The sequence below is a fragment of the Ischnura elegans genome, chromosome 11 (assembly GCF_921293095.1).
Source record: "Ischnura elegans chromosome 11, ioIscEleg1.1, whole genome shotgun sequence".
Taxonomy (NCBI): domain Eukaryota; kingdom Metazoa; phylum Arthropoda; class Insecta; order Odonata; family Coenagrionidae; genus Ischnura; species Ischnura elegans.
Genome location: NC_060256.1, coordinates 5,810,248 through 5,834,573, shown reverse-complemented (window position 1 = coordinate 5,834,573; position 24,326 = coordinate 5,810,248). Strand labels below are relative to the sequence as shown.

General features: G+C 40.5%; 1 protein-coding gene across 4 annotated transcripts in view; it reads left to right on the top strand.

Annotated features, from left to right (window-relative positions):
* Positions 1 to 12,928: 12,928 nt before the first annotated feature.
* The window catches only part of LOC124168473 (nucleolin-like), an 817,942-nt gene continuing 806,544 nt past the window's right edge, over positions 12,929 to 24,326 (top strand). For 3 of the 4 annotated variants that reach the window (XM_046546746.1, XM_046546745.1, XM_046546742.1), the window contains exons 1-2: positions 12,929 to 13,101; positions 13,567 to 14,265. In XM_046546746.1, the coding sequence (XP_046402702.1) occupies positions 14,151 to 14,265 (115 nt within the window). In that variant the 5' untranslated portion in view covers positions 12,929 to 13,101; positions 13,567 to 14,150. The other variant, XM_046546744.1, reaches the window with a different exon arrangement.

The following is a 24,326-nucleotide window of genomic DNA, read 5'->3' as shown; positions in this document are numbered from 1 at the left end:
CCCTGACATAAGACCAAATACTTTAAGATTATTCCGTAACTACTCTATATGCGTTTTCCTTTAAAAATAGTGAATGAATTCCTAAAATGCTTCCTTTGTAGCGGCTTTAGGCAACTTATATTTTTTGATCGTTAACTCGCAATCGTTAGCGGATGAATCGGTGTGGATTTCTTTCCTTCTTAGCACTTTATGCTCTCTGTCGCTCTAATGAGTTTTTGACTCCCTCGTTATTTCATCTTGGTTCGCTAACTTATTTTTTTATTTTACTCAGGATATAATTTTTGATTCCTGAATTTACTAGAGAAAGAAAAGGTTTCCAAGTACCCTCTACATTTAACTCTCTTACTGATTCTTGAAACATGGGGAAACAATTTTGCAGATGGCTCTTAAACCCACAAAAATCAGCTCTTTTAAAAATTTCTTTTTTAATAACTTTCCATTATTGTCTAATTTTATTATGATATTTAAAGAAAACTTAGCTGTTACTATTCTATGCTCACTGATTCTATCGACGGCGCTTACCTTTATTATATTATGTAGTGTGTTTGTCGCTAGTGAATCAAGAATACCTTCTCCTCTATAAGGTACAGAGGCTATTTGAAGCAATGCATTTGTTGAAACAGCGTGCAGTAACGCCCATTAAATCACTTCATCTCTCCCTCCGGGAATGAAGATAAACGTCTCCCAATCTATAGAAGATACATTGAAACCTCCACATACAATCAAATTTCTTTCAGGATTCTTGGATGCTATGCTGTTTATTTGGGTTTCAAAATCCAACATTGATGTTATGTACGAGTTTAGTGGTAAATAGTATGAGCATACTACTTAATATAGTTTTAGATTTAGGACATTTAATTGAACACCACACAGATTTAACGCTGGTCTCAGTTACGATTTCCGCCTGACGATTGAATTTTTTACTCCTACAAATACTCCGCCTCCAGCTCGATGAATTCTTTCTTTCCGATAAATGGTGAACGATTTTGGGAATATCTCACTGTCTCAATCATCATGAGTTAGCCAATTTTATGTTCCTCAAATGACGTTATACTTCATATAGTGAAGCAAATGGTGGAATCCAGGAATATTATTTCTTAAACTACCGCAATTAACAAATGAGATGACCATTACTTCAGAAGTCACAATTTCGCAATTCGAGTGTATTTCTGATTCGCTCTTGTCGATGAAGCCATTCTTAGGCCCTATAATCCTAATACCTGGAACTACGACCGATAAGTCATTTTTTCATTCGCAGTTTTGTGAAATTTTATGAAAATTCAAGATTCTTAGTGTATACCTCTCCTAAGTTTTCTGATATATCTACTGTTACTGTTTCCATTGTTTTCACACGGGCGTTTTCGGCGTTTTAACCCATTTCCGCCTAGAAAATTTTCTGCTTGGGATTGTGAAGATATTTGGATACGTCGTTCCTATGGTTATATTTAATGATACAGTGAATTATTTTGTCTACCCATCGACGTGTTTCTTCAGGATGACCCTCAGCCATGTAGGGCATTCCACATTGGGCCATAACGAGGTCAGAATCTAATGCTGCTCAATGTCTACGAGTGACCTTGATAGAAAGAATGAACCTTCAGAGCAAGCATGTTCTTAGATTAATAACAGTTCAAATAATCTACAAAATTCCCTTTTCTGTTTACTTTTATGATTTTTGCAAGCAGTTTTCCTGGACAGTAGGTGTCCAATGGAATTTTCGCCACGCAATCGTCTTTTTCCGTCATTGGGCTTATTTTGACCAACTTGAAAAATAAAGAAATGAGCGGATGAACTTATTGCAAGCTTAAACAACCTATTTGTGAAAATTCTACTGCAAAAAAGAGTACAGGTTTTCTTCAAGAGCCTCGTATGCTCCAAATGGGAGGATATAGCCATTTGACTACGGCGCGGCGAGCAGAAATGGGTTGAACATTTTACTGCTGCTTGATCGAAACATACGACACCATGAATCACTATCCTCATATCAACCATGCTCTGCTCTATTCTCTAACCTATACAGGGCTTACAATGCTTGAAAATTATACTGGGTACCCTTCTTACCCACACTGAACGGTCCAGAGTGTTGCGACACGATCGGATTGCCACCCGAAGATCAACGAAGGAGGCTCCGATTTCCCCGCCGAAATGACGTATCCTTTGGTTCATAATGGTTATTTTTATTCGCTATACTTTTGGGTAATTTTATTTGTCCACTATTCGCAGTCACTGTCAAGCGCAGTAGCTGTAAATATGAATATGATTGCCAGCCAAATGGAGTTTCGTCCGTTAGTAGGATCATTCATGCTGCCGCTTCAAGCGCTGATTTGATCGGGTTTAAAAAATTTCCACATCACAGCGAAGAAAACAGAGCCAGCCTCTTTGCTTGGGCTATGATATTGAATATTTCTTTTCTTCTTGCTTCGTCCATCGTTGTTCACTCGGCTGAATAGCAGAACTCCTTTTCCTGTCCTAATTTTATATATTCCTATATTCAGGCTCCTCTTTCCCTCTCCTCTTCCACTACAGACCGATAATATTTTTTTCTTAACGATGATTTTCACATTTATTGACAAATTCATTGTGCTTTCCATGCATAATAGAATTTTCTTTAAGTCTCACTCTGTCTCTGCTGTGACCGTATGGCATCGCCGGCAAATCGCCAATAATTTTATCATCTTGGAAGATGATACAGGAAGCATGAATTCCCTGAGATCTGCTGTAAATTAAGTCGAAGAATTATACGCTGTCCGAAAATTAACTAATTTCCTATGGTGGTGGTAAAAATAATGTTGGAATACTTTTTTCTCGACAGAGAACAAAGAAGGCGTATCGCCACAATGCAAACTTGACGTAGGTACACTGCCCATAAAAATATATTTATTTTTCAAGCGACGGTTTTTTTTACACGGAGAGAATAATTTCAGAGAGAAATTCCAAAATTACATTAAATTTAGTGCTCGATGCAAATTGTGGAGATCCGATCTCGTTAATTCTATGGAAGGATATTAAATCCGCTTAATTGAGTGACCATCGATTGTAATCCAAAATGAAATTTTCGCCCCGCCATCTCTAAAAGGGGAAAACCCACCTCGTCACCACGAGAAAACTCAAATTAATGGAATGAGCGAAAAGAGGAAGAGCAGGATAGTAGGATGAGGAACTGTTTGCACTGTATCTGGACCAATCATAATCATCGCCAATGGTTACGGGACTATTCTATATGCAATAAAATGGCCATACCGCCTCCCCAATTAAACGCAGGAAAATCACGTATTAAACAATATTTCAAAGAAATACTTGTGTAGGTTTTCGCGACGTGTGTGGTGAAGATTCAGCGGATATGGGTATCCACTGCGTGTGTCTATTTGTGTAGACGGCAGAGCCACCGACATTGCTGCCGGCTTCTTCAGTCTTTTAAATACGTCCGTCGGAGTGTCCTCTTTAGTTCTTAAGATGAAGCAGGAAGCTTTTCATTCGTGTGTCCCCCCGACTCTCAAGTTGACAAGACATCTAGCTACCTTACTCAGGCCATTCACAGGCAAGATCTAAGTCAAGAATTCCGACAAGCACATTTTGTCCGAATACGCTAAGAAGCAATCGTGTGACACGTTATCCAACATCCTGATGAGTTTAGACTGTGAGTCACTGTTTCCCAGTATTCCAGTAGAAGCAGAAGTAGAACGGTGAAGTCTCTCATCGAAGAAGGCCTTCCTCATGACATACCAAAAATGGTCAAATTCTGCCCAAGGATCTGATATTTCCGCTGTGATGGGAGATTATACAAGCAGGGCGCAGCTATATGGTCTCCACTCTCACCAGTCATTGCTGATTTGTGCGGGGATAAATTATTGTAAGGGTCCGACGGTGGATTATGCAGCACTTGTCGATTAGGCAGTTCATCGCTATTAGGAAAGTATGACGACAAAGAGAGAGGAATTAGCTACTTCTCCCTTGTCAGACCCCATTTGGAATAAGCATTAAGACCCTCATTAAATAGTCTTATAAATAGAGTTAGAACGCGTGCAAAGAAAAGCTGCTAGGTACGTGAAAAGTCGTTGCGATAGTTTTGTTAGTGTGACTGACCTCTTAGATAAACTCGAATAGGAATCTCTATCGGACCGTAGATGGAAAAGTAGACTAAACCTTTTAGATAAAATCAAGAGCAATGTATTTTCTGACAAAGTTAGCCATATCTCACGAACGCAAGTATACTACAGGAGATCAGATCATATAAATAAAATAAGAGGGATAGACTGTAGAACAGACAGATTCAAAATGTCTTTTTTTCCACGATCAGCAAAAGATTATAACGGCAGCGATAGAACTCACAAATAGATCAGATAAATTTTATTTTCGCTTACTAACTTATGCATAACTTAATGCATGTTTCTTAATTTTCTTGTAATTTCTAACAGCATGTTTTGTGTGTTCTAGCTTTATTGACATATAAACTTAATGAGTTGTTCGCAAGTTTTGCCTTTGCATGAATTTGGGAGTATAGTTTGTTAGTATGCGTGACGTTTTTTGTACTGTGTGGTGTGCATGCGGGAATACAATTGCATGCTGCATGCTGGTGATTTGATCACCCCTACCAAACACTCTAGAGGTGGCTCGCAGGGTATTATGTAGATGTAGATTTCAGTAATCGACGTCACAATGACAATGCAAATATTAAAAAGTACTTTTGTATCATTTTATTCTCTATTGATTACGTTTTAAACTCCAGACACTAAAATGTTGACTACAACTAATTAGATACTTAAGAAAAGGGATGGGCCTGCATTGCTTGGATGCGTAAAATTTATGAGACCACGACCCATGAGGGATGATGCATAAGTATCCTCACGAACCCAAACTAACCTTGTCCAACAAGCACTCCGTGAGATCCTCTCTAAACACGTTCATTTGCGTCTTCAAATAGAAAATCCGTAATTTAACCGAGCTGGTACATTGCAGAAATTTTGGTAATATTGCTTGAGACCCCTGCCAAACACCCATAAGGTGGCTCGCAGGGTATTATGGAGATGTAGATAATATTAAGTTAGCTGCAAATGAGCTATGTAATTGGAGAACCCGAAAACTTTGTGAGAAACCAAAATGGTAAGGGTCAGACAATAAATTAGCTGTAACCATTCCACTGCAGACTTTTGGAATGTCCCAAAATTAGTGCATAGTGTGAAGGAATTGTAACGTTCTAATTCGACCTCTCTTCGAGCTTCTTCTCTCGTAATTTTTCTATCCTGCTCGTGCCTTTTTCTTCGTGAGAATTATCCTTAAGCTCCCATCGGCCAACGCCTTTCCATTACTTAGTGGCGCAATTTCTTCAAACCACTTTCATCCGTGCCACTCTTGGTTCCCAGCGAACGAGCAATTTAAAAGGGACAAGCGAATTGGAATGATCCCATCAGCAGCTTAATTATCATTCGCCTCATTGGATGAAAGCACTCCCCAATCAATTAGCGACTTCGTTGAGAGAGGGCTTGTTAATTCCATTCCTATTATCACTACGCAGCGGTTAATTTTTACAAATACCTCTTCCTAAATGATGAAATTCTGAGGCGAAATATTTTGTAGGAATTTAAAGAATTAGTTGATGAAAATTTTTGTAATATTGATAAACATTTCGTTTCTTATGTTGGTAAGTTTTAATTATGGGTTGATTTGGTTTGTTGTTTTAAAACGATGGATGCACCTTTAATGGAGCGAAGCATCAAAAGTTCGATGTGAGGGTAAAAAATAACAAGTTATTAAGAGTCATTTTCGTTAAAATCATTGAGTGATCTCACTCCAGGTGACGGTGGGGTCGAGTACTCTCATGCATGTCCTTGGTGGCGAAGTCGAACCACGATTCTGCTGGTCTTTATACACTCAGGCATGGTAGGGTCTGTTGCCTTGGCTTGCGGAATAACGGTTGTCAGAGAACACCTATTGGCATTGCCGGGGCATCTAGGCCAATCGAATAATTTTGAAAGAAATGAAATATGGTTAGAAATACAATCGAATTAAAATTTCCGTTGTCGTCTCGAAAAAGAATGAATTAATAATTCGGTATATTTATGTAACAATTAATTCACTGTGCTGAAATAAACTGTATGGATGTACCGTAACGAAGGCTTTTGCAGCATGAGTAGTTTTCAATTTTCGTCCTGGTAAGCCGTGTGAGAATGTGCTTTTTTTCAAATGTTCGCGTCCGTGACAAGCCTCGTCATCAGGGAAAACATTTGAAGTTTATTTTGTTTTAAATGCTCAGATGCATCAATGTTACCTATTTAGAGTGCCCCATTAAAACAAATGTATAAAACACAGCGGAGAGAATGGTAAAATCGCTAAGAAACTGTATAAAGAAGTGATAATATTGATTATCAGAGATGTGGGAAAGAGCCAATGATGCGAGCGGGGATAGAGGGAAGGGATTTTGAGGCGATCATCTGGGGACTAGGGATAATGTGGGGTGAGGAGGGGGAGGTTGTGGGGAATTCGGAAATTCAGGAAAGGAAGAACCGTCAGTGATAGAGTTAAGGATGCTTTATCTTGATTTAAGGTCGTTTAATTTGAGACGTAAAAGAGAAAGAATGAGACCGGAGAGCAAACATTTACAGCCGCATTGTCCATTTTAATATTAGATACTGTATATAATAGATTTGGAGCCTCGAAACTGCCGCCCATTAATTTTTCTAATTATTTGATGTTTCCTCATAGGATTCTTTCTCTTGAAGACACCCGGCTCATGAATATTGGGAAAAAAGAATTGCCCTGGGAATTTGCCTCTTTTACTTTACGTAATAACCGATCGATAAAATATAAGGAATTGTATCAGGCGTTACTTTTTGAAGGTGTTAATCGTCTTTATTAAATAGTATTGTACACTCCACCCTTAATTTTACATTGACCAACGTAGACGTGAACGCAGATATTGGCAGTACTGAGCGTTTGAATTAAATCTGGTGTAGAGTAAACAATTACGTTTCGCAATGGCGATGTCTTTCAACCACCTCCCAGTAATGCTTGATGACTGTTAACTCCTCTCACATACGCGTGCGTGACCCCGTAGTGGCTCGTGCTGCAAGAAGCTGAGAACAATTCGGGGAGAAATTCTCAGCCCCTGCCAAACGCTCTAGCGGTGGCTCGCAGGGTATATTGCAGCTGATTGATAAAAGCAGTTTCGGTGGTCTCCACTATTGGTCCGTCCCTTGTACCATCTGCTCTTCACTTTGGGGGCACTTCGAGCCAGTATTGCATTATGTTTCGCAAGGGTCGTTTCTCCTCTCTTCCGTTTTCATGCGATTGTTGTGGAGAAGCGGGTGGGGGGCCAATGGGGAAGAATTTTATTTCTGTGTTTGAGGAAGTGCTGTCTTCACTGGTTATTTCGGTTCAGGAATGGCTGGAATTTAATGGCCAGAATATTCGAGTGGATGACAAACGTATTTCCGTCGAGCAGTGGGTTTACCTTCCTTGTGTCGTCTAATTAGTATTTATCTACATCAACATAATATCCTGCGAGCAACCTCTTGAATGTTGGCAGCGGGTGATCAACTACCAGGATAAAGTTGCTATGCCATTCCACGAGCGAAGAATGATATTTTATTTATATTTATTTTTCAGTTTTGTATTATTCCATCATTTGCTATGATTTCTACCTTTCCCTTCACAGGAATTTCCCTCATTTCATCTCCGAATATAATGCATTTATTATTTATAAATTTCCCCGTAGCAGAGAAAATGTGCTTCACAACACCTGAGCGCGCCTTATATTTTTGGCGTAGGTGGCGGGGAGGGCGACAGTACGTCTAGATGCACTGCCATCAGATGAAATTAGAAGGCAGATACAAAGCACAAGCACTTAACTAATGCAATTAAGGACGATTCTGGTGATGCTTGGCTTACAGGCACCATGTTTCCATATTTTTTAGTATTGCTTGACCTTAATTTACAGACTGTAATCCATTTTTTTTTACTCTGGCCTTATGTGGATACTTTTTTTACTCACTCAACATCAAAGCACTTTTCTATGCTATTGTATTTGTGTTTTAATTTTTTTACCCGCGGCGATGCATGCTTGGTGGGTAACACGCCACACGCATGTCTTTATACTCGTAGCTGTTATAATAATTATTTATTGATAACTTTGCGGTACGTATGTGCATACCCATTGCATATCGCATTCTACCAATCAGTCATCCCTAGACAGACTTCTGGAAGTGGATCGCTGAGCGTTATGTCAATGTGCTCCACTGTGGGGTGGATATGGGCCCGCTGTTTCCTGTACGGGGGTGGTCCATTTTTTTTACCTCTGTGCCTTGGTGCTATGTAATACCTGCAAGCGAAAATGCGTCTGAAATCCTTTAAGTGTAGAAATGTCATTTTAACATATTCATAAGTTATTTGTGATATTTATCTGTTAAAACAAAAGCTTTCATTCGTGAGCAACCTCAGAGATTACCACATTTTCCATTTTTTCCATAAATTACGTAGGAAGAGGAGTGGCGGTGGGCCCCTTTTATTAATTTGCCACTGGCTTTACTTATATTTTGCACGCGTGTATTTATTTATCCGTGGTAGGTATATTAAATCCTTAACCCTTTCCATCTCCAATTTCTTACCTCACGAATCGTTAAATGTCTGAGAATAAAAAAGAAGATTCTGCACGCATGTGCCCCTGACTCCGTCTACTACGCTGTGTAAGGTTTTCTTTCAATTCGAGTCGTCCAATTGCACCTCGATTGCGACTAAACTCCAAAGGGGCCTTCTTCCCATTCGACGCTTCGGATGTAACCCTTCCTTGGAGAATAGACTTTTATTCCCGCTCGCAGGATTTTATGGGTCATGTCTGGATTTAGGCACAAGCATCGGAGGCACGTACGTACAATCCGACCTTCCGGAACAATTCGATCAACTCCCGAGTATTACCTCCAACTCCTTCACGTCCCTCCGTTGAATGATATCGAAAAAATGTGTTTAGAAGTCCTCAGGGGTCTTTTTTCTGCCGAAAATTTTACAGCAGAGGGAACGTGCTTTTTTTTACTCTTCCTCAAGTGCGGGTTGCGTACAGCATGAGATGCGCTCTACTGTACGCTAAGGGAACGGGAAAGGTTCAAAAAGCTTACGGAAAATGTTCAGGAAACATTGGCTCATTTTAAGCGCACTCGAATGATAACAATAGAACTGTGCACGTGACGTGCACAAAATGTTCGTTGCCTAGTCGTCCCTGTCACTCAAGTTACTGTGTACTCTTGGTGCACGTGTTTCGTGTATACTTGGTTTTATGCTATAAATATAGTTCATACGCTTCGTTTAGATCACCTGGACAATTGTAGGGTCACAAAATGTGCAAGTTTCCTGTGCGTGACCACCTTTGGCATGTTTCCCAGATTTTTAAGAGAATAAAACAGTCACCGTTTTGAAATGATGCAGATAATCAGCATAAAGTTTGGCGATAATTAACCGTTGTATGGGTAAAAATATGCAAAGTAGCCAAAGTAAGAATAATAACTAGATTAGAATGCTTTGTACTTAAGAATAATATTTCCAGCATTGATTTCGTCTATTCAACAGATGAATATGATTGTTATGCAGTTGAAATTTAGTTGGGGATATTTTTTTTAAGTTTGGAATATAAGTACCACTCAAGCGTTAATGTTTTTCCCAGGAATCCTCAAATACTTTCAATAAAATACATTTTCGGAAACGCTGATTGCGGCTGCACAGCTCATAGCTTCAACTTCATAGATGTTGAGCGCTGAAAATTATCTGCAAAATCAGCTGAGAGCTCTGTAAGTAGGATTGAGACAAATTATAAATCACAGCTCGGAGGGTTTTACAATAACCGCTGTACATTACAATAGTTGACCGTTTTGGCCTTCACCCTCGTCTAGTGGAACTGCTTCAAAATATATTCGCTCATGTCCAAAACCGACGTTCGCGCGCGGACACCAAGTTTTATACGGGCTGCAAATCTGTTAAGAGAAGGAGTCGATGGCAATGAATATGTTTGTGTCCACTTGTGTCCACGTAATAACTTCATAGCAACAATGCAAAACGACCCATATAGGAGACAGAGAAACAGTCAACGGGGCTGTGAGGTACTCTCCGTGCACTCCCGTGGAGGATTTGGGGATGCGTGTTTGGGGTTCGGGAATCTCGGAGAGTGAACTGAGAGTCAATGAAGCCACACGGAACGTGTGCAACTCTCCGTTGACGCTGCCTCTACGCTCAGTCAAGCGTTCGATTTTTTCCAGGGCAAATATCCAAAGGGAGGAATGTCGTCTCGGCAGCTTAACTGGCTAAAGTAACTGACCGGAAATTGGGGGATCCGGGCTCGAATCCCGACCAAGGCGAATGTTTGCTTTCTCTGTGGATTTTTCGCACATTTTGTGCAGTGCGGTTGAAGTTATCACAGTGTCCGTGAACGAATCCGAATTGCATTTAACCACGAACAAAAATCATTATCAAACGTGCCACGAAAGACACTAGGCAGTTTGATGAGTCTTGCACTATTTTATTGGTAGGTATAATGTATGTAATATGTCCTTAAATGACCTCTCACACAGTTGACCCGGGTAGTCTCGATATACTTAAACTTTTTCGGAGGGCAGGCATCATTCGGAGGCGAGCCATGGCAATAAACGTGAAAGAGGGAAAATTTTCTCATTACTCAATGGCATTAAAATGTTAATATTGTTTTCAGGAAACAATATTAAAATTTTAATGCCAGTAGAAATTAAAGGTAAATATTCTCATCATTTGTAATTCACAGACTCAAACATTACGTACATGAATTAGGTACAACATTTTATATTATAATTATTTTGCAGACCATGTCGGTTTACATCAGCCAATACAGCCATAGGACAACAATCGTAATCATACCTACTCACATGGCACCCGTAAAAATGACATGGCTACCGCCACCAAATAGGGCAGTTTCCTTCATCAAAGAAAACGTAAGGCATTGATTGCGATTCGTTACCCACCATTAGTGTATTCATAGTATACAAATTATTTGGTTTTAGAAATACCGGTTTAGATGAATGGCAATGGTCAATTTTATTTATGGAGATTTCCCGGCATTCATACTTAGCTGTCGCGTTTTCGCGCGCTTGAAATTTTTCACTTTTGATATAATCGCGAAAAATAGATATCGTCATTTAAAAATCTAAAAGCGTGAAATAAGTACTCCAGGAGTAATAACCTTTCGATTTAGGCAATAAAAAAATAATAGGAAACCTAAAGACTTACAATAACTTACTACTTCCTCTTCATCTTCCTTCTTCATTCCGTAAGTTTTAGCTTATGCTCATCAGCTAATGAATCTTCCAATGGATTATATGGCTCATGGGAGAGGGTATGAAGAAAGCACGCTTTGTAAATACCGCGTCAATCATGATTGGTACTCGTAAGCTCCGATTGTAAGTGAGGCAAACAATCGCTCCGTGCCAAACAAGCACTGCTGCAAACCCCCGCATCCATTCGATTTCACTTGCCTCAACTGCCGTCTGTCTCTCTCGTAAGGAGAAACCTCGCAACTACCCCCTTCCGCCACTAGCCGGCGGGGGCTCAACCTTTTGAGGGGAAGGCATTGAAGGGGTGGGCGCATGCGCAGTAGTCTCTCCACCCCTCCCACAACCCCTGACCGACGGGGTTCCACCTGCACTCAGGGTGGCGGTCGGGGTTCCGTGCTCCGAGGAAATATTATAGGATCAGTGCGACGATTCGGTCCATGTGATTTGGCTCATGGAAATGATAGAGCCACAAAGGGGGAACGCTTGACGAATAGTTATTGGGTCCGGATAGAAAAAATAATCCAAGCACTAATCTATTTTATCCCTATCACAGTCTAGTCTAAGTCTATAATGCGATTCAGCGCATGCCTTGTCATCCATCGATTCCTTCTGTGCTAAAATTTGAAGTGGCTCAAATTCGCCACCATTTGTAATCAAGATTGACCACGTCCTCGATCGATTCATTCCCACTCCGCAGTCACGCACGGAATCGCTGTCCTTGGTTGACTGCCGCTGCATTCTAGAGAGAAAACTCCTGGCCGTAAAGTCTTTCTTCCTGCTGTAGTCGCTGTCCACGCAAACCAGCCATTCAATTACAATAAGCTGATAGTCTGGGCAACCCGTCTACTGCCTATTTAACTCCTACCATATAGGCCGTCAGCAGGATGGTCGGGAATCCGTAAGTTCAAAACTCTCATAGAATCCAATGATCGCATTCACCTAGCACTTGACAGATGCAGATTTTGTGCCGAACGCTCCAAGGTTTCTCGTCGGTGAGTCAACGTGTGGTATGGTATTTATACCCTATGGGAACAGTGAGTTTCGGAGGCCAGCGAGACAGGTCAATCCGCCATAAAGCGTTCATTTTTATGAATTTTTGATTTCTCGGACTCGGTTCATTTATTTTTGATCGGGAAAGGTGAGAATCGCTCACTGGAGAGTGAACAATTAAGAACCACGTGAGAGGCATGAGCGAGGAGGCCCCTAGGTGTGAGTTCGTGGCGTCATCAACTCATCTACCGAAATATTTCAAGGGGAATAGATAAAGAAATAAGCATCCCATTAAAAAAAATGAAATAAATAGAGAGGTCCTTATTTTTCAAACTCTAATCAACAAAAGACAATGGGATGCAATTGGTGAACAAGCCCATTGTAAACTGCGACTCCATTCATTCTCTCCGTTCAGATGAATCGTTCATCGTGAAAGACTCATTCATGAGCGATATGGTGGTGGAGAGAGGGTGGGTTTTGTTCGAAATCGCCCCTTCTCCTCACCCTCCTCCCCCCATCCGCCAACCTCAATCTCTCCTCGTTGGCGTGTGTACTATCCGACGACCTTCTCGCCGCCCCCCTCCCCCCTATTACCCCCGCTCCCCTATTCGCCTCCCCTCCGGAGAGACTCCCTCGCGCCAGAGACGAAGTTGTGTTCAGTTGGGTCGTGTTCGCCGACTGTGTTCTCTCCTCTGCCGCCAACTCACGTTTCGCCCGCTCCCCGTGGCTTCTACTCCGCGCTCTCTATTTCCTCTCTGGCCGTGCATCCCACTGTTGGCGCCGCGATTGTTGGAGTTGTTGAGAGTGATCTCCCGTCTCTTCATCTGACGCTGTAAATTTTTGTTCTTCTCCATTCTTCTCTCTCACAAACTTACACCTTTCTTTACTTGGAAACGTACCCGAAGAACTACGAACCTATCTTTCAATGACTTAGCAATAAATTCCTCAAAATATTGACCAAATCACTAGACCCGCTCTCACGGCTTTGGTCAGTGTGTGCATCGTAGACAGTTAAACTTACAGATTGACCTCTCCCGTCTCTATCTTTTTAGTCTTTAGGCTCTAATAATCCCTTTTTAAGTTGCGCTTTTGTTAATATCCTTCTGTAGCTATACAAGAAATGGATCGTGGCTCGAAAGTATAGTTTTGTATTATATCCAGCAGTTTTCTGAGTTTCGGAAACTCTCAAAACAGCCAATGCTCTACGTCTGTAGCATTTGTAAAACTGTGCTATAAACTATTTCTGAGTATTACCTAAGTTTTGAAGTCATCTTATGTAGGCCCTTTGTTTTTACAGACCCCGCACGAGGTGAAGCGACCACTCAAGTTCATCGCCTGCTCTCGGGCCCATTTGCTTTTTCCGGCGGTCGCTGACTTCGGAAGTTTCGTCTCGAGAATCCGCCCCTGGCTACTGCGACGTGCTCTGCTTCTTTTAGACGTCTTTCGAAGAAATCCGTGGGATCGGAGCGGCCTCTTTAACCCCTAATTATTGAAACCACGAACGAACTCCGTCGCTGAAGTACGCATTGCAAATCAGCGGTGGTGGTTTTAGCCCGTCCTTTGACAGTGTTGAACAGCGTTATTTGTTTGCCAACAAAACCGACTTGTACATCGCTGGATCTTACATCTTACGGAAAGGATTGGTGAGCTATGTTCTGGGTGAAGTAATGGATTAACTTCGCTCCAATCCAAGCGCCTGAATCTGGAAGCTTCCCTAATATTTGTCGATGGTGGTTCCTCCTTAGCGTGAAGTTGAGACCACGTGTGTAGACTTGCAGTGAGTGTGTGATTGGTTACTTTGAGTGCTCTCATTGAGGGGTTGTTCTGTTCGCCGTTCGCCGCCAAAGAAGAGCGGGTTCCTCGATAGGGGCTGGCATCAGGATGATTTCCCCGCGAACCGCGCTGGGGATTGCCGGCGCCGTGAGTCCCCCGACCTCGGTGGCTGCATCGGCGATATCCTGTCTCCTGTTCACTTCATTCTTCATCTCCGGACAAGGTATTTCGTTGAAAAAGCTTGCTAATTTCTATTTTAATTCAATTTCAGGGTGATATGGATTATGTCTAGCTATTAGTGGAAACCATTCCGTGCAGTGTACAAGATTAATATTAAAATTTTTTTTGTTGATGTCTTCATATGTTTTTGAAAAAATTATGCAAGTATATCCTTGGTTACCGGATCTGTAGAAATATAGGAAACTTATTTTCGTGAATTACGCCATATTTTTCAATGAAAAATATGATTTAGGCTGCAAAAGCATAAGTGAACAAAAATAATATTTGGTTGCACTTATCTCGTATACACTTGCGGCAGCGTGACATGTGTACTTTTCAATTAAATCAATCGATTCCCGTGCCAAAGTGTCTTTTTTTCACGGCTTTCTTCCGAGAATATGTATCAGCCTATCTGTTAAACTTTCTTGGTGCATATTTGACTTTTAAGGTCATGTTATTTGGATGATGTCCACTCTGCTAATTGGTACGCACTTCACAAAATGCTGCTGGTCTTGGCGATGTCTAAATTTCTCCTCTTTAAAATTCCACCTTCAATTTTCAACTCATGATGTTCTTGAGAAATAACAATCCTTGTTTTTATGGAATACATGGGAATAATCTCGGGGATATTTTTTATCAGTATGAGAATGTTTTTTATCTCCCAGGAGGGACACCTTCAGGGCTATCCTTACAGTTTTGTGTTTACACACCCCTCTACATATTATTTGTGACCAATGTATGCAGTGTTTGTCGGATTAAAGTTTAGGCACTGATGCGCTGTATCGAAAGCAGTGGTTAGTGATAGATCGATTGGTGATAAGGGAAGTTTCCTGTTTTACCCAAATTATCGCAGTGCTTGCAGATTTTTAGACTCCTTTCACTCTTGAATAACAAGACAATTAATAACTATGTGTAAAAATTACTTAATATGATTTATATGAGGCATAAAATTATATTCAGTGACTTATAAGCTGTTTAATACCATTGTTATGGTAGGTATTTTATCTTTTTTGAACTTTTTGCACAAGTATTTTAGTAATATATTTAATTTTACAGACGCTCGGCTATTGTAACGAAACGACAGCAACACTAGAGAATTAAACCCGGTAGAGAGCCCAAGAAAACCTTATATTCATTTTCTTTAGTCTTAAACGGTGGCGGCGGGGTAAAGTCCTCGCCTGCCAAACCGAAGGTCGCGGGTTCGAGTCCCGCCTGGGTAAGTTACCATTATCCAGGGCATGGGCGTGTGTGAATGTCCTTCATTGTTAATTGTTAATTCCCCATTGTAAAGGCCGTAAATGTGCTGTTTATGGGGTAATGGAAATAAATAAATAAATAAAAACGTAAAATATCGCTGCCTCGAATGGTTTAAAAAAGAAATTGTGGTATTTTTTCAAGTTTGATTACTAAATTTATTGAAAATAAAATTGCAATCGGAATAGCGGAACCGCTTATGCAATTCTAGAATGGAAACAATAGAATAGAGCAAACGGCCACGTATCGCTTATTATCAGGCTCAGTTATCAACGTTTTTTTATTTCATTTCCTCTAAAAGAAGTATTTGAAGCCATGATCTAAAATATAATGCTTTTTTACGCAGCAAGTATCATTTTTTTGTACAAAGAACTCGTGTTTCTCTATCGACTGTTATCATTTTGAAATATATTGAGTAATCAAAGAAGGCGATCTCCAATAATTGGCTCTTTCAGAAGAATAGAACATTTTCGTCTGAGAAAAATAAATGCACAACTTTTTAATTGGGGCATTGGAAATTATTTTCAGGTTCGATTCAACAACCCACAATATTACAAGACGTAGGATACGTTTTGAGTGAATAGCCGCGATCAAAAAGACATTTCAATTGAGGGGAAGGAAATGATCTTTATAGGACGCATGCCTTTCTCGAGAACACTCTTCTTTGGCGATAGGTCAATCGCGTATAACTATGTTATTATTTAGAAATTTTCAGAAGAAGTAGAGTTGACCCTCTTTATATTTCTCTGCATTTCAAGCATCAAAAATACCCGTGGGAAAAGAACTAAGGGTAAAAATAATCAAATTTGATATCTGAAAGTTGCAGTCTACTTATGCATCCTGGATATTTCACGATAAAATCGTTAATTTTGAGCTAGTACCCGTACTCGTAATAAGCTTTTCCAGAGGCGGGTTAGAATGACTCTCATTCTGTTTCGCGTAAAGAATGAAAGAAAATATCTACGATCACGCCTTCCAACCTAGTTAGTACCTATTTTCCAAGATTTGTGAAACATCAAGGGGTTTGTGATCACGTGACCCAAGTCCCGCCCGACCCGCCGAGAGGAAGCCGGTCCACTCCATGGAGAGAGAGATGCAGGTCCCGCGGAGGTCCTCCTTCTCGGCCACTTCTCTCTTTGTCGGCGCTTTCAAAGGATTTCTCGCTCGACGCGGGCCTCGGTCCGTTTGGTTGCTTTGTGCTTTTGGCCCTTCGCTTTTGTCATTTCGCGAACTCACGCGAGAGAGCGCTGGAGAACCCTTCCTCTAAAGCCACACTCGGCTATCGCGTGATTAAGCGCTGAGACCCTCTCAAAGATTCCAAGCCGCCGCCTTAGAGCTTTTTACCGAGGCATTTTCATAGTGACGAAACAAATCGAGTCGCAAGTTTTGTATCAATGATCGAATAAGTTGAAATGCGCTAGAGATTATTGGTATACATGCCATCATCCGAAAGAGCAATTTATTGACGTAATTTGGAAGATGGTGGGGAAAGATGAGTAAAAGGAAACTGAAATCTCGTTTATTAGGAACTTTTTTCGTCATTTCAAATTGAAAAAATGCGCTAGTTGCTGCCAACTCTTCATTAGCTGACGAAATTATGACAGCTCTGGTTTTCTCAAGTTGGAGACGTCTTTACAGCTCCGATTTTTTAGCTCATTCAGGTAAATCAGCAGATTGAGTAGAAGAATCGCTCACTGGAATGACGTGAACTGCATGCCACAATTGGGCGATGCGCACGACCGAGGAGAAGACAGGAGCACTCGAATCAGGCCCCCCTCATTCTATCACTTTTCTGATGATTTCATCTTTCCTAGCATCATGATGAATACCATTTTTCTGATGATATCAAAATAAAAAAACGCGTTAATTGCAGCCAAATTTCCTTGAATTTGTGACGTCGTCATAGCCCTTGAGGAAGTCCGTATCCGTCGTAGCCCTTGAACTCATTCAGGAAAGAATACTATTGAAGGAAAGAAAAACCCACTCACTAGAGCTGACTACAATGGACCAGTTGAGTGAGGTTCATCCTGAGGCCAAGGGTTAGTGGATAGGCAACGTCATCAACTCATCTGTGAATTTCGATCAATTTTTCGCCTCTGACCGAGGATCGATCGATAAACGGAGTAATGATGGTGTTTCAATTTTTTTAATCTCAACGAAAACCGATTTTCAAAACGAACCAAGCAACTTGCGAAATCCTGTGGTATCCCGTGTTCATTACACTGGGAAATGGACCAACAACGTTTGTATTTTCGAGCCGAAGAATGGATCAGTAGACTATCACGTTTCTTCAGTTCTTTCAGTACTGTGCGGTGGTTCATAGCACTAAATGCAGTTTCAATTAGTCACCCTGGATTTGAAGGTCCATGAAGTTGCGTTCATTGGATTGGTAGTAATCAGTATGCTTGCTAACGAGGGTCTCTTTAATTTTGGGGCGTGGTGCCTTGGCCTATTGAGCCCTTATCGAGAGCCAATCGCATTGAACCTGTGTCACGAAACCACCACTGAGCGGTGGTGAGTGTTTACAATTTTCAAATTTGTAAGCGAAACAGTTTTAATGCTTTATTTATTCCGGTAAATGGAGGACTTCAAATGCATGTCACCATTTGGGAGCGTGGTGGCGTGTAGTGCGTAGAGCACTCGGTTGCTGATCCAGCGGTCTCCACTTCAAACCCCGGTTGATGCCTTCGCAAACACCCAATCATTGAAGTGCTAGCTGGCTCCGGGACAAGGAATTAGTAACTCTACCCCGAATGTATGGAATTTACTCGCCAGCGGCTGGGGTGAGTTCTACCACCACCTGTACAAATCAATATTCAGGTTGAATCAATGAGTGATATGTGACATAATGATATGAGTATCATAATGTACGTCGTTTCATTACATCTTTTTCCCTTGTGTACTTCACTCTCTCAGTGATTTAGTTTGGTTTGGATAGGTTAAGTTAGCGCACACCACAGACGTAGCCACAGGCGAGTCGATATCACACATTCATGTTAGAGGTTTCTCTACCTGAGCCAAATTACTCTTCAAGGATTCAATGTTTGGTTGTGTCCGAGGGATCGGAACCCAGGACACCTTGATCGGCAGCCAATCACTGCGTATACTATGATACCACGCTCCTTCTTATTAAATTAATAAAAAAACAGTTAGTTTTATATCTTTAAATCCGCAATGGTGTACTTGGTCTCCACAAACTAAATAATGTTTAATTCTAATTTAATCGATTTAGACCCATTAATTCGGTTAAGTGAACGAGCCTTGGCCCTGAGTAAATTCAGTGCACTATTTATTTTGCATAACACGTTGACGACGGTTCATATTGTTTGGAAGCTCGACGTCGATTTTAATATCAGCCGAATATGGAATGAATAGGACGTCCGGATGAGTGGAGGAAAAAATATCCTTTTTATTTGGCCTCAGTCTACTCTGCTCGGCTGACGAGGCCATTTATTAATTAATTAATTAATCGTGTTTAAATATGGCATGCTTGAATACCTCCGCAACCAATGAGAAAACACTCAATGAGGTTTCGGAGTGCTCCGCTTTCGTATTTGCCCAACACTCGAATATTTCTGCTCACATCGTTTTCTTCCTCATCTGATATTGATTCGGACGAGGAATAACTACAAGCACGCTGCGCAGTCTTCAAGATCGTGTAATATTTATATCCAATAGATAGGAGTCTTGATTGCCGTTGGCTGTCGTTCTTGGAGCAAACTGCTCAAGAGTTTCGTTAAATATGCGCCGACATACCGCAAATTACTTAAATAAAACGTTATAAAACTGCTGGTCTCCATTGAATTCCTTCCATTTCTCCAGAAAATTATTCAGTTAAGTCCAGTATTTATATTAATATATTCTTTAAAACTTAATTATGAAAATAATGCAGAATAAGCCAATGTTTTGCGTGTTAAAGCATAGCGTTCTCCACTCGTGGGGGATAGAAGTATTCGAGTGTACTTATGCATTCTTCCTCTATTGCTTCATTTTGTATTGACCGTTATACCATTTGATCATCTATTTCCCCATTATTCTTATGCAGAGGAGATTTTCATGGCACAGTTAATCCCTTTAGTAAACTCCTCAGTAGAATAAACCGGTTCCATTCCTTTGCTTGGAAATTCACGTCAAATTGTGGACATCACATTTCCCTCTAGCAACCAAGACCTGTGTTTTTTTATTCGAATGATATATCGACACTATCATTTTCGATTCCCATTGGAAATGCTTTTTGGCTCTCCCTCTCATTTTCGCGGCGTATGTCTCAGCGAGTAACTTGCCAAACTGCCGCCACTGCTCAATGTACGAGAGCAATAATTGTCGGATAGATGTCGTATTTATAGCTCTGTACTTTTTCCATTGGCTCGATGTCTACTCACTCCGGTATCAGACCCTTCCATATTGGTTAAATATTTCTCTACTTATTTGTCCACTCAAACGAATGGCTCGCGGCGTACTTACTTACTTAAAATATTTATTTAAGAACAAATTATTTATGCGTTTTAAATGCTATTCCTCCCTTAAAATATGTCATATCGTGAATACGGACTCAAAAAAAGTAGTGAATTTTGGAGCGAAAGGGCTTAAATTTCTGATTTATCATACCCTTGAAAACATACTCATTTTTGATTTGAAAATTAGAAACATAATTTATTTTCATTTATTGCTGTCGAGATGTCTGCATTTCAAAAGCTTGGCTTGATGTATTTGAGCTTAAAACAGTTATAATACCTGTAGAATATTTTGAGGGTTGAATTTGAAAATGCGATTAAATAATAAGCCACTTCCTAATGCACTTGGTGTTTTACTTTGAATCAATTGGATCTGTAATAAGTCACTCAATTTAGTTGAAGCTCATCGTAAAAGTGACCGATATGAGGAAATTTTTGTAAAGGTGTACTTTTAAAGCGATTTGACGTTATCATTCACTTATGTTATTATCATTAACATATCGCCTTTGGGCTAACAGATTTTTCTTACCGATGTATATATAATAAATCATAAACGGTATTAAAAGCAATGATAATTCACAAATTCAGTACACGTATGATGATCAAACGAAATGGTTAACATCGAAGTTGAAGAGTAGGGTGTGAATTGAAACTCGAAGATCATACCTTGATCTCGGTTCACTTAACCGTTGACCTCGAAAATTGATTTTCTATTAAAATCGAAATCAATTTTTCCATTACTGCAGTGGTAACGCCCACTGCCGAAGTTATTTGATCTAGGAAATTGTGGGTTTTTTACTTTCAAATCATTCGTCTCGAGGAGTTCATCCCACGTGTTAAATGTTATTTTGTAGCTTCCCTGCCGCTATTTCAAGGCTTCAGACCGAGTATCTCCAATGTACGAGGTTTTACGCTATCAATTTAAAATAATGGCCACTCACATCGCCACTTGGTTGATAGAAGAGGAATTCAGCTGAGTTTAAGTTGGAAGCAATGCCCCATTATTATTTGGTGCACTCGATATACCTTTTTATGAAACAAGAGTAGGTGGCACAGAGGAAGGCGAGGAACATGCCTACAAAGTATGCAGAACGATGCAGATGATCGTGAATTATATATTGATCCCAAGACTGATGGAGATTAAAGCGTTGAAGTTTGAATTGAAAGATTGAATGATTTATGTGTTCACCGTGCTTCAACGATTTTTTCTGTAAATAAATTTAAGGGTTGCTATTTTCCCATTATTAAAAACTGTTACTCTGATTAGAAAGCCATATATCTCTTTTTACTTTTTTTTGCTGATTTTTTAAATTGTTTACTCTGAGGATTACAATTTTTTATTTATCTTATATCATGCGATGTCAACAACTTTTTTCTCTTTTCCAATTTTAATGGCGATCAGTTTTTCTGCAATAATCGAGTTTTATGCTCATGATAATGCTTTCACCTTTCCTATCTTAAGAATTTTCTTGACAGCGAGGTTTCAACACTTAATTACAATATAATTCGTAATTTTCCGTATTTGGTGCGTACGTATAACTTTATACTTATACCTTACAATAATTATTTATTTGAAGAAATAGTTTTCTTTTACAAAAGTAAATAATTATATTTGGATGGTATGGAAATAGTTTACATCGGTTGTGTGAGTAAATTATTTGTTGAAAAATTGCCATTCATTCTATTATTATTGAATAGAAAGTGAGGCGTTTTTTATTACGCGAGTAAAATCACGTCGGTTGCACATCTGCGTTAATGCGCCACAATTCTTTCATAATCACGGTGAATTAACTTTTTGAAGACTTCCAGTCACCCCATGACTTTCACGAGAGACATCTTTTCCCCTTGGGGATGACCTATGTGATCCAGTCATACGTCTGCTCACCTCCCTTTGGTTTAACCGTGTGTGCATGTGCACACGGTTCCCTCGTATCCTGTGCACTTGGGCCATTTGACACGCGACGCTGCCGCGCTGGTCGGCTGCCACAGCAGGATAAGATACTTGGCCCCCAGATGAGCGCGCGTGCCCTGGTCTGCCTTCAGCTTTGCGATCGGGAGAGGGGAAAGGTGTAGCATGGGAGGGGTATGGCCTTGGGAGAATCACGTTGGGCTATGAGAACGCAAGTGTTTTGTATTCCTTGCTCACTCCTGTTGCATGCTATGGCATTGTAAAGAGGTGACAGACAGTTACGCCATGTGGAAAGGGAGGAAGGATGGAGGGAAACCTGGCGTCTCCACGAGACTGCTATTAACGGAGGGTACCAAGACGACCACTGCAGAACGTCCCATCCGACGGACGGAGTGCTGTATTGAAGTACCCTACACAAAGCACTCGGGAATGGATGCGGAAGTCATTGGGAAATCTCCACATTCGCCGCCGGGATTTGAACACACGGCGTGGAAAGCAAAAACTCTACTATCCATTTAACCAACTCGATCACTCCAGTTGCTTCGGTGGACACGGATATAACGATTGAGGATTGTAAGCGCTAGAGTCTAAAGTAGATGTGTTGTCATCTAGCGCGCGTTGAAGTGGTTTTACGGTTGTCGCCACTCGTATCGCTGACTGACAGACTGATCCGAATTTAACGGGAAAGTAAATTGCGCCTGATACCCGAAGTACTGAATGGTAAAATAGATTAAATTCATAACTATTCAATATTGCTCCTTGCGATTGTAAAAATTGAGAATAAAAAGATCGCAGAAAAGTTTCTCGGGTTTTCCACCGGTTGATGTCGTCCATGTCTCCCGACGTTTCGATCCGCGACTTGCCGATCTGTGACGGCATCAACCGGTGGAAAACCCGAGAAACTTTTCTACAACTGATACGCCGGGAAAACCTAAGATCATACATAAAAAGATCGCTTTGCACCCAACGCCGTGCTGCGGACATATTAGCACGCTGATTGAAATCCGCCCAAATGGCACTCACCAAAAAAAGTAAGCTTCTACGCAGTGTACTTCTGACTTCTTCTGCAAAGTTACCTTTCCTGTGGCCCCTGGAATCCTAGGATGTATTTGGCCACACCAACCTCCGCGAATGACCGAATTATGATGTGATTTGTTTTTAATTTTTCGGTTTATTTTTGAAAATTCAAAATAAAATATGGATTATTGTCTAGTGGAGCATGAAATAGGTAACTGAGATGTAGAGCTAAATTACATTTTACAAACGAGTAGAAATTGTATTCATAATGTATTTCTACTAATGTTCTGGAAGTGGAAAGAAAAAATTATCAAATTTTAGGATTAGCCAAATAATTCTGAAATATATCATCCCATCTGGCAAATGTTTGCAGAAAAATGAGAAATGCTCCTTTAAAAAAAATCCCGCTGCTGCCACACCGGATGAGTCCAAACTTGAATCTGCTTATCTTTTCATGGTAGGAGGGCAGATCGCTCACTATTTTTTTTTGTAGTTCCTTTTTTTAATTTTTTAAAATTGTCGGCACCATTTTTACTGAAGAGGCTTTTCTGTCACCAATGTAATGTGATTTGTCAATTAATCACTCATCATTCAAATCTGATATTAGCTCATGTGGAGACTCTTGCCTGTGCAAATAAATATTTCTAGATACAACTAGGGAATTACCGTCTTTTATTGGTAAATGGTACAAGATAATTCATCGTGCCAAAAACCAGTTTTCACATCTCAGCCTACTTCATATAATTAACAGCACAAAATTTCCATAACTGAAGTCGGAATTCGTAATGTAACTAAATATGCCACTGCCATTACTTGCAATGGTCATAAGGTATTGCTTAGAAAAGTAATTCATTTGATGTACGTAGTTTTGTGTATGATATTTTATTTTATAAGATCAATGGATGCCTTCAACTATATTTACAAAACACGTGGTCCGAGACGGCAGAGTGGAAGAGTGTCATGCTGCGAGGTTGAAGCGGAATCCGTTTAATGTGTGGTTCACGGTCGACGGTGGTTTCCATTCCCTATGCACGGAGGCCTCTGAGGAGAAAGCAAGCGATGGACGCACTCGTGACCACAGGGGCGGCTACTCTACTCAGGGCCATGAGGGAGGGGAATAATGTAATAGATTGGGAGTAGGGGCCGTGATCCTCGGCCGTGCGTCCGATCTCTGCGTTGAACGGTGGGGCGAGGTCACCTGACGAAGAAAGGAGAAGAGAACGGGGCAGAAAGTAATGGCCTGGTTGATGGAGTTTCAATCATTCATAGTAACACCATCCTTAGGCTGATACTACGCAGCTTTCCATATCTCTCTTAATCCCTAGCTGGTTTCTTGACATTTTATCCTTTGATATCTGCTCTTACTGCTTATCTCTTGGCCTACATTCATTCGTACTTCTGCAATATTAAGATTGGTAGACTGCAGTCTTC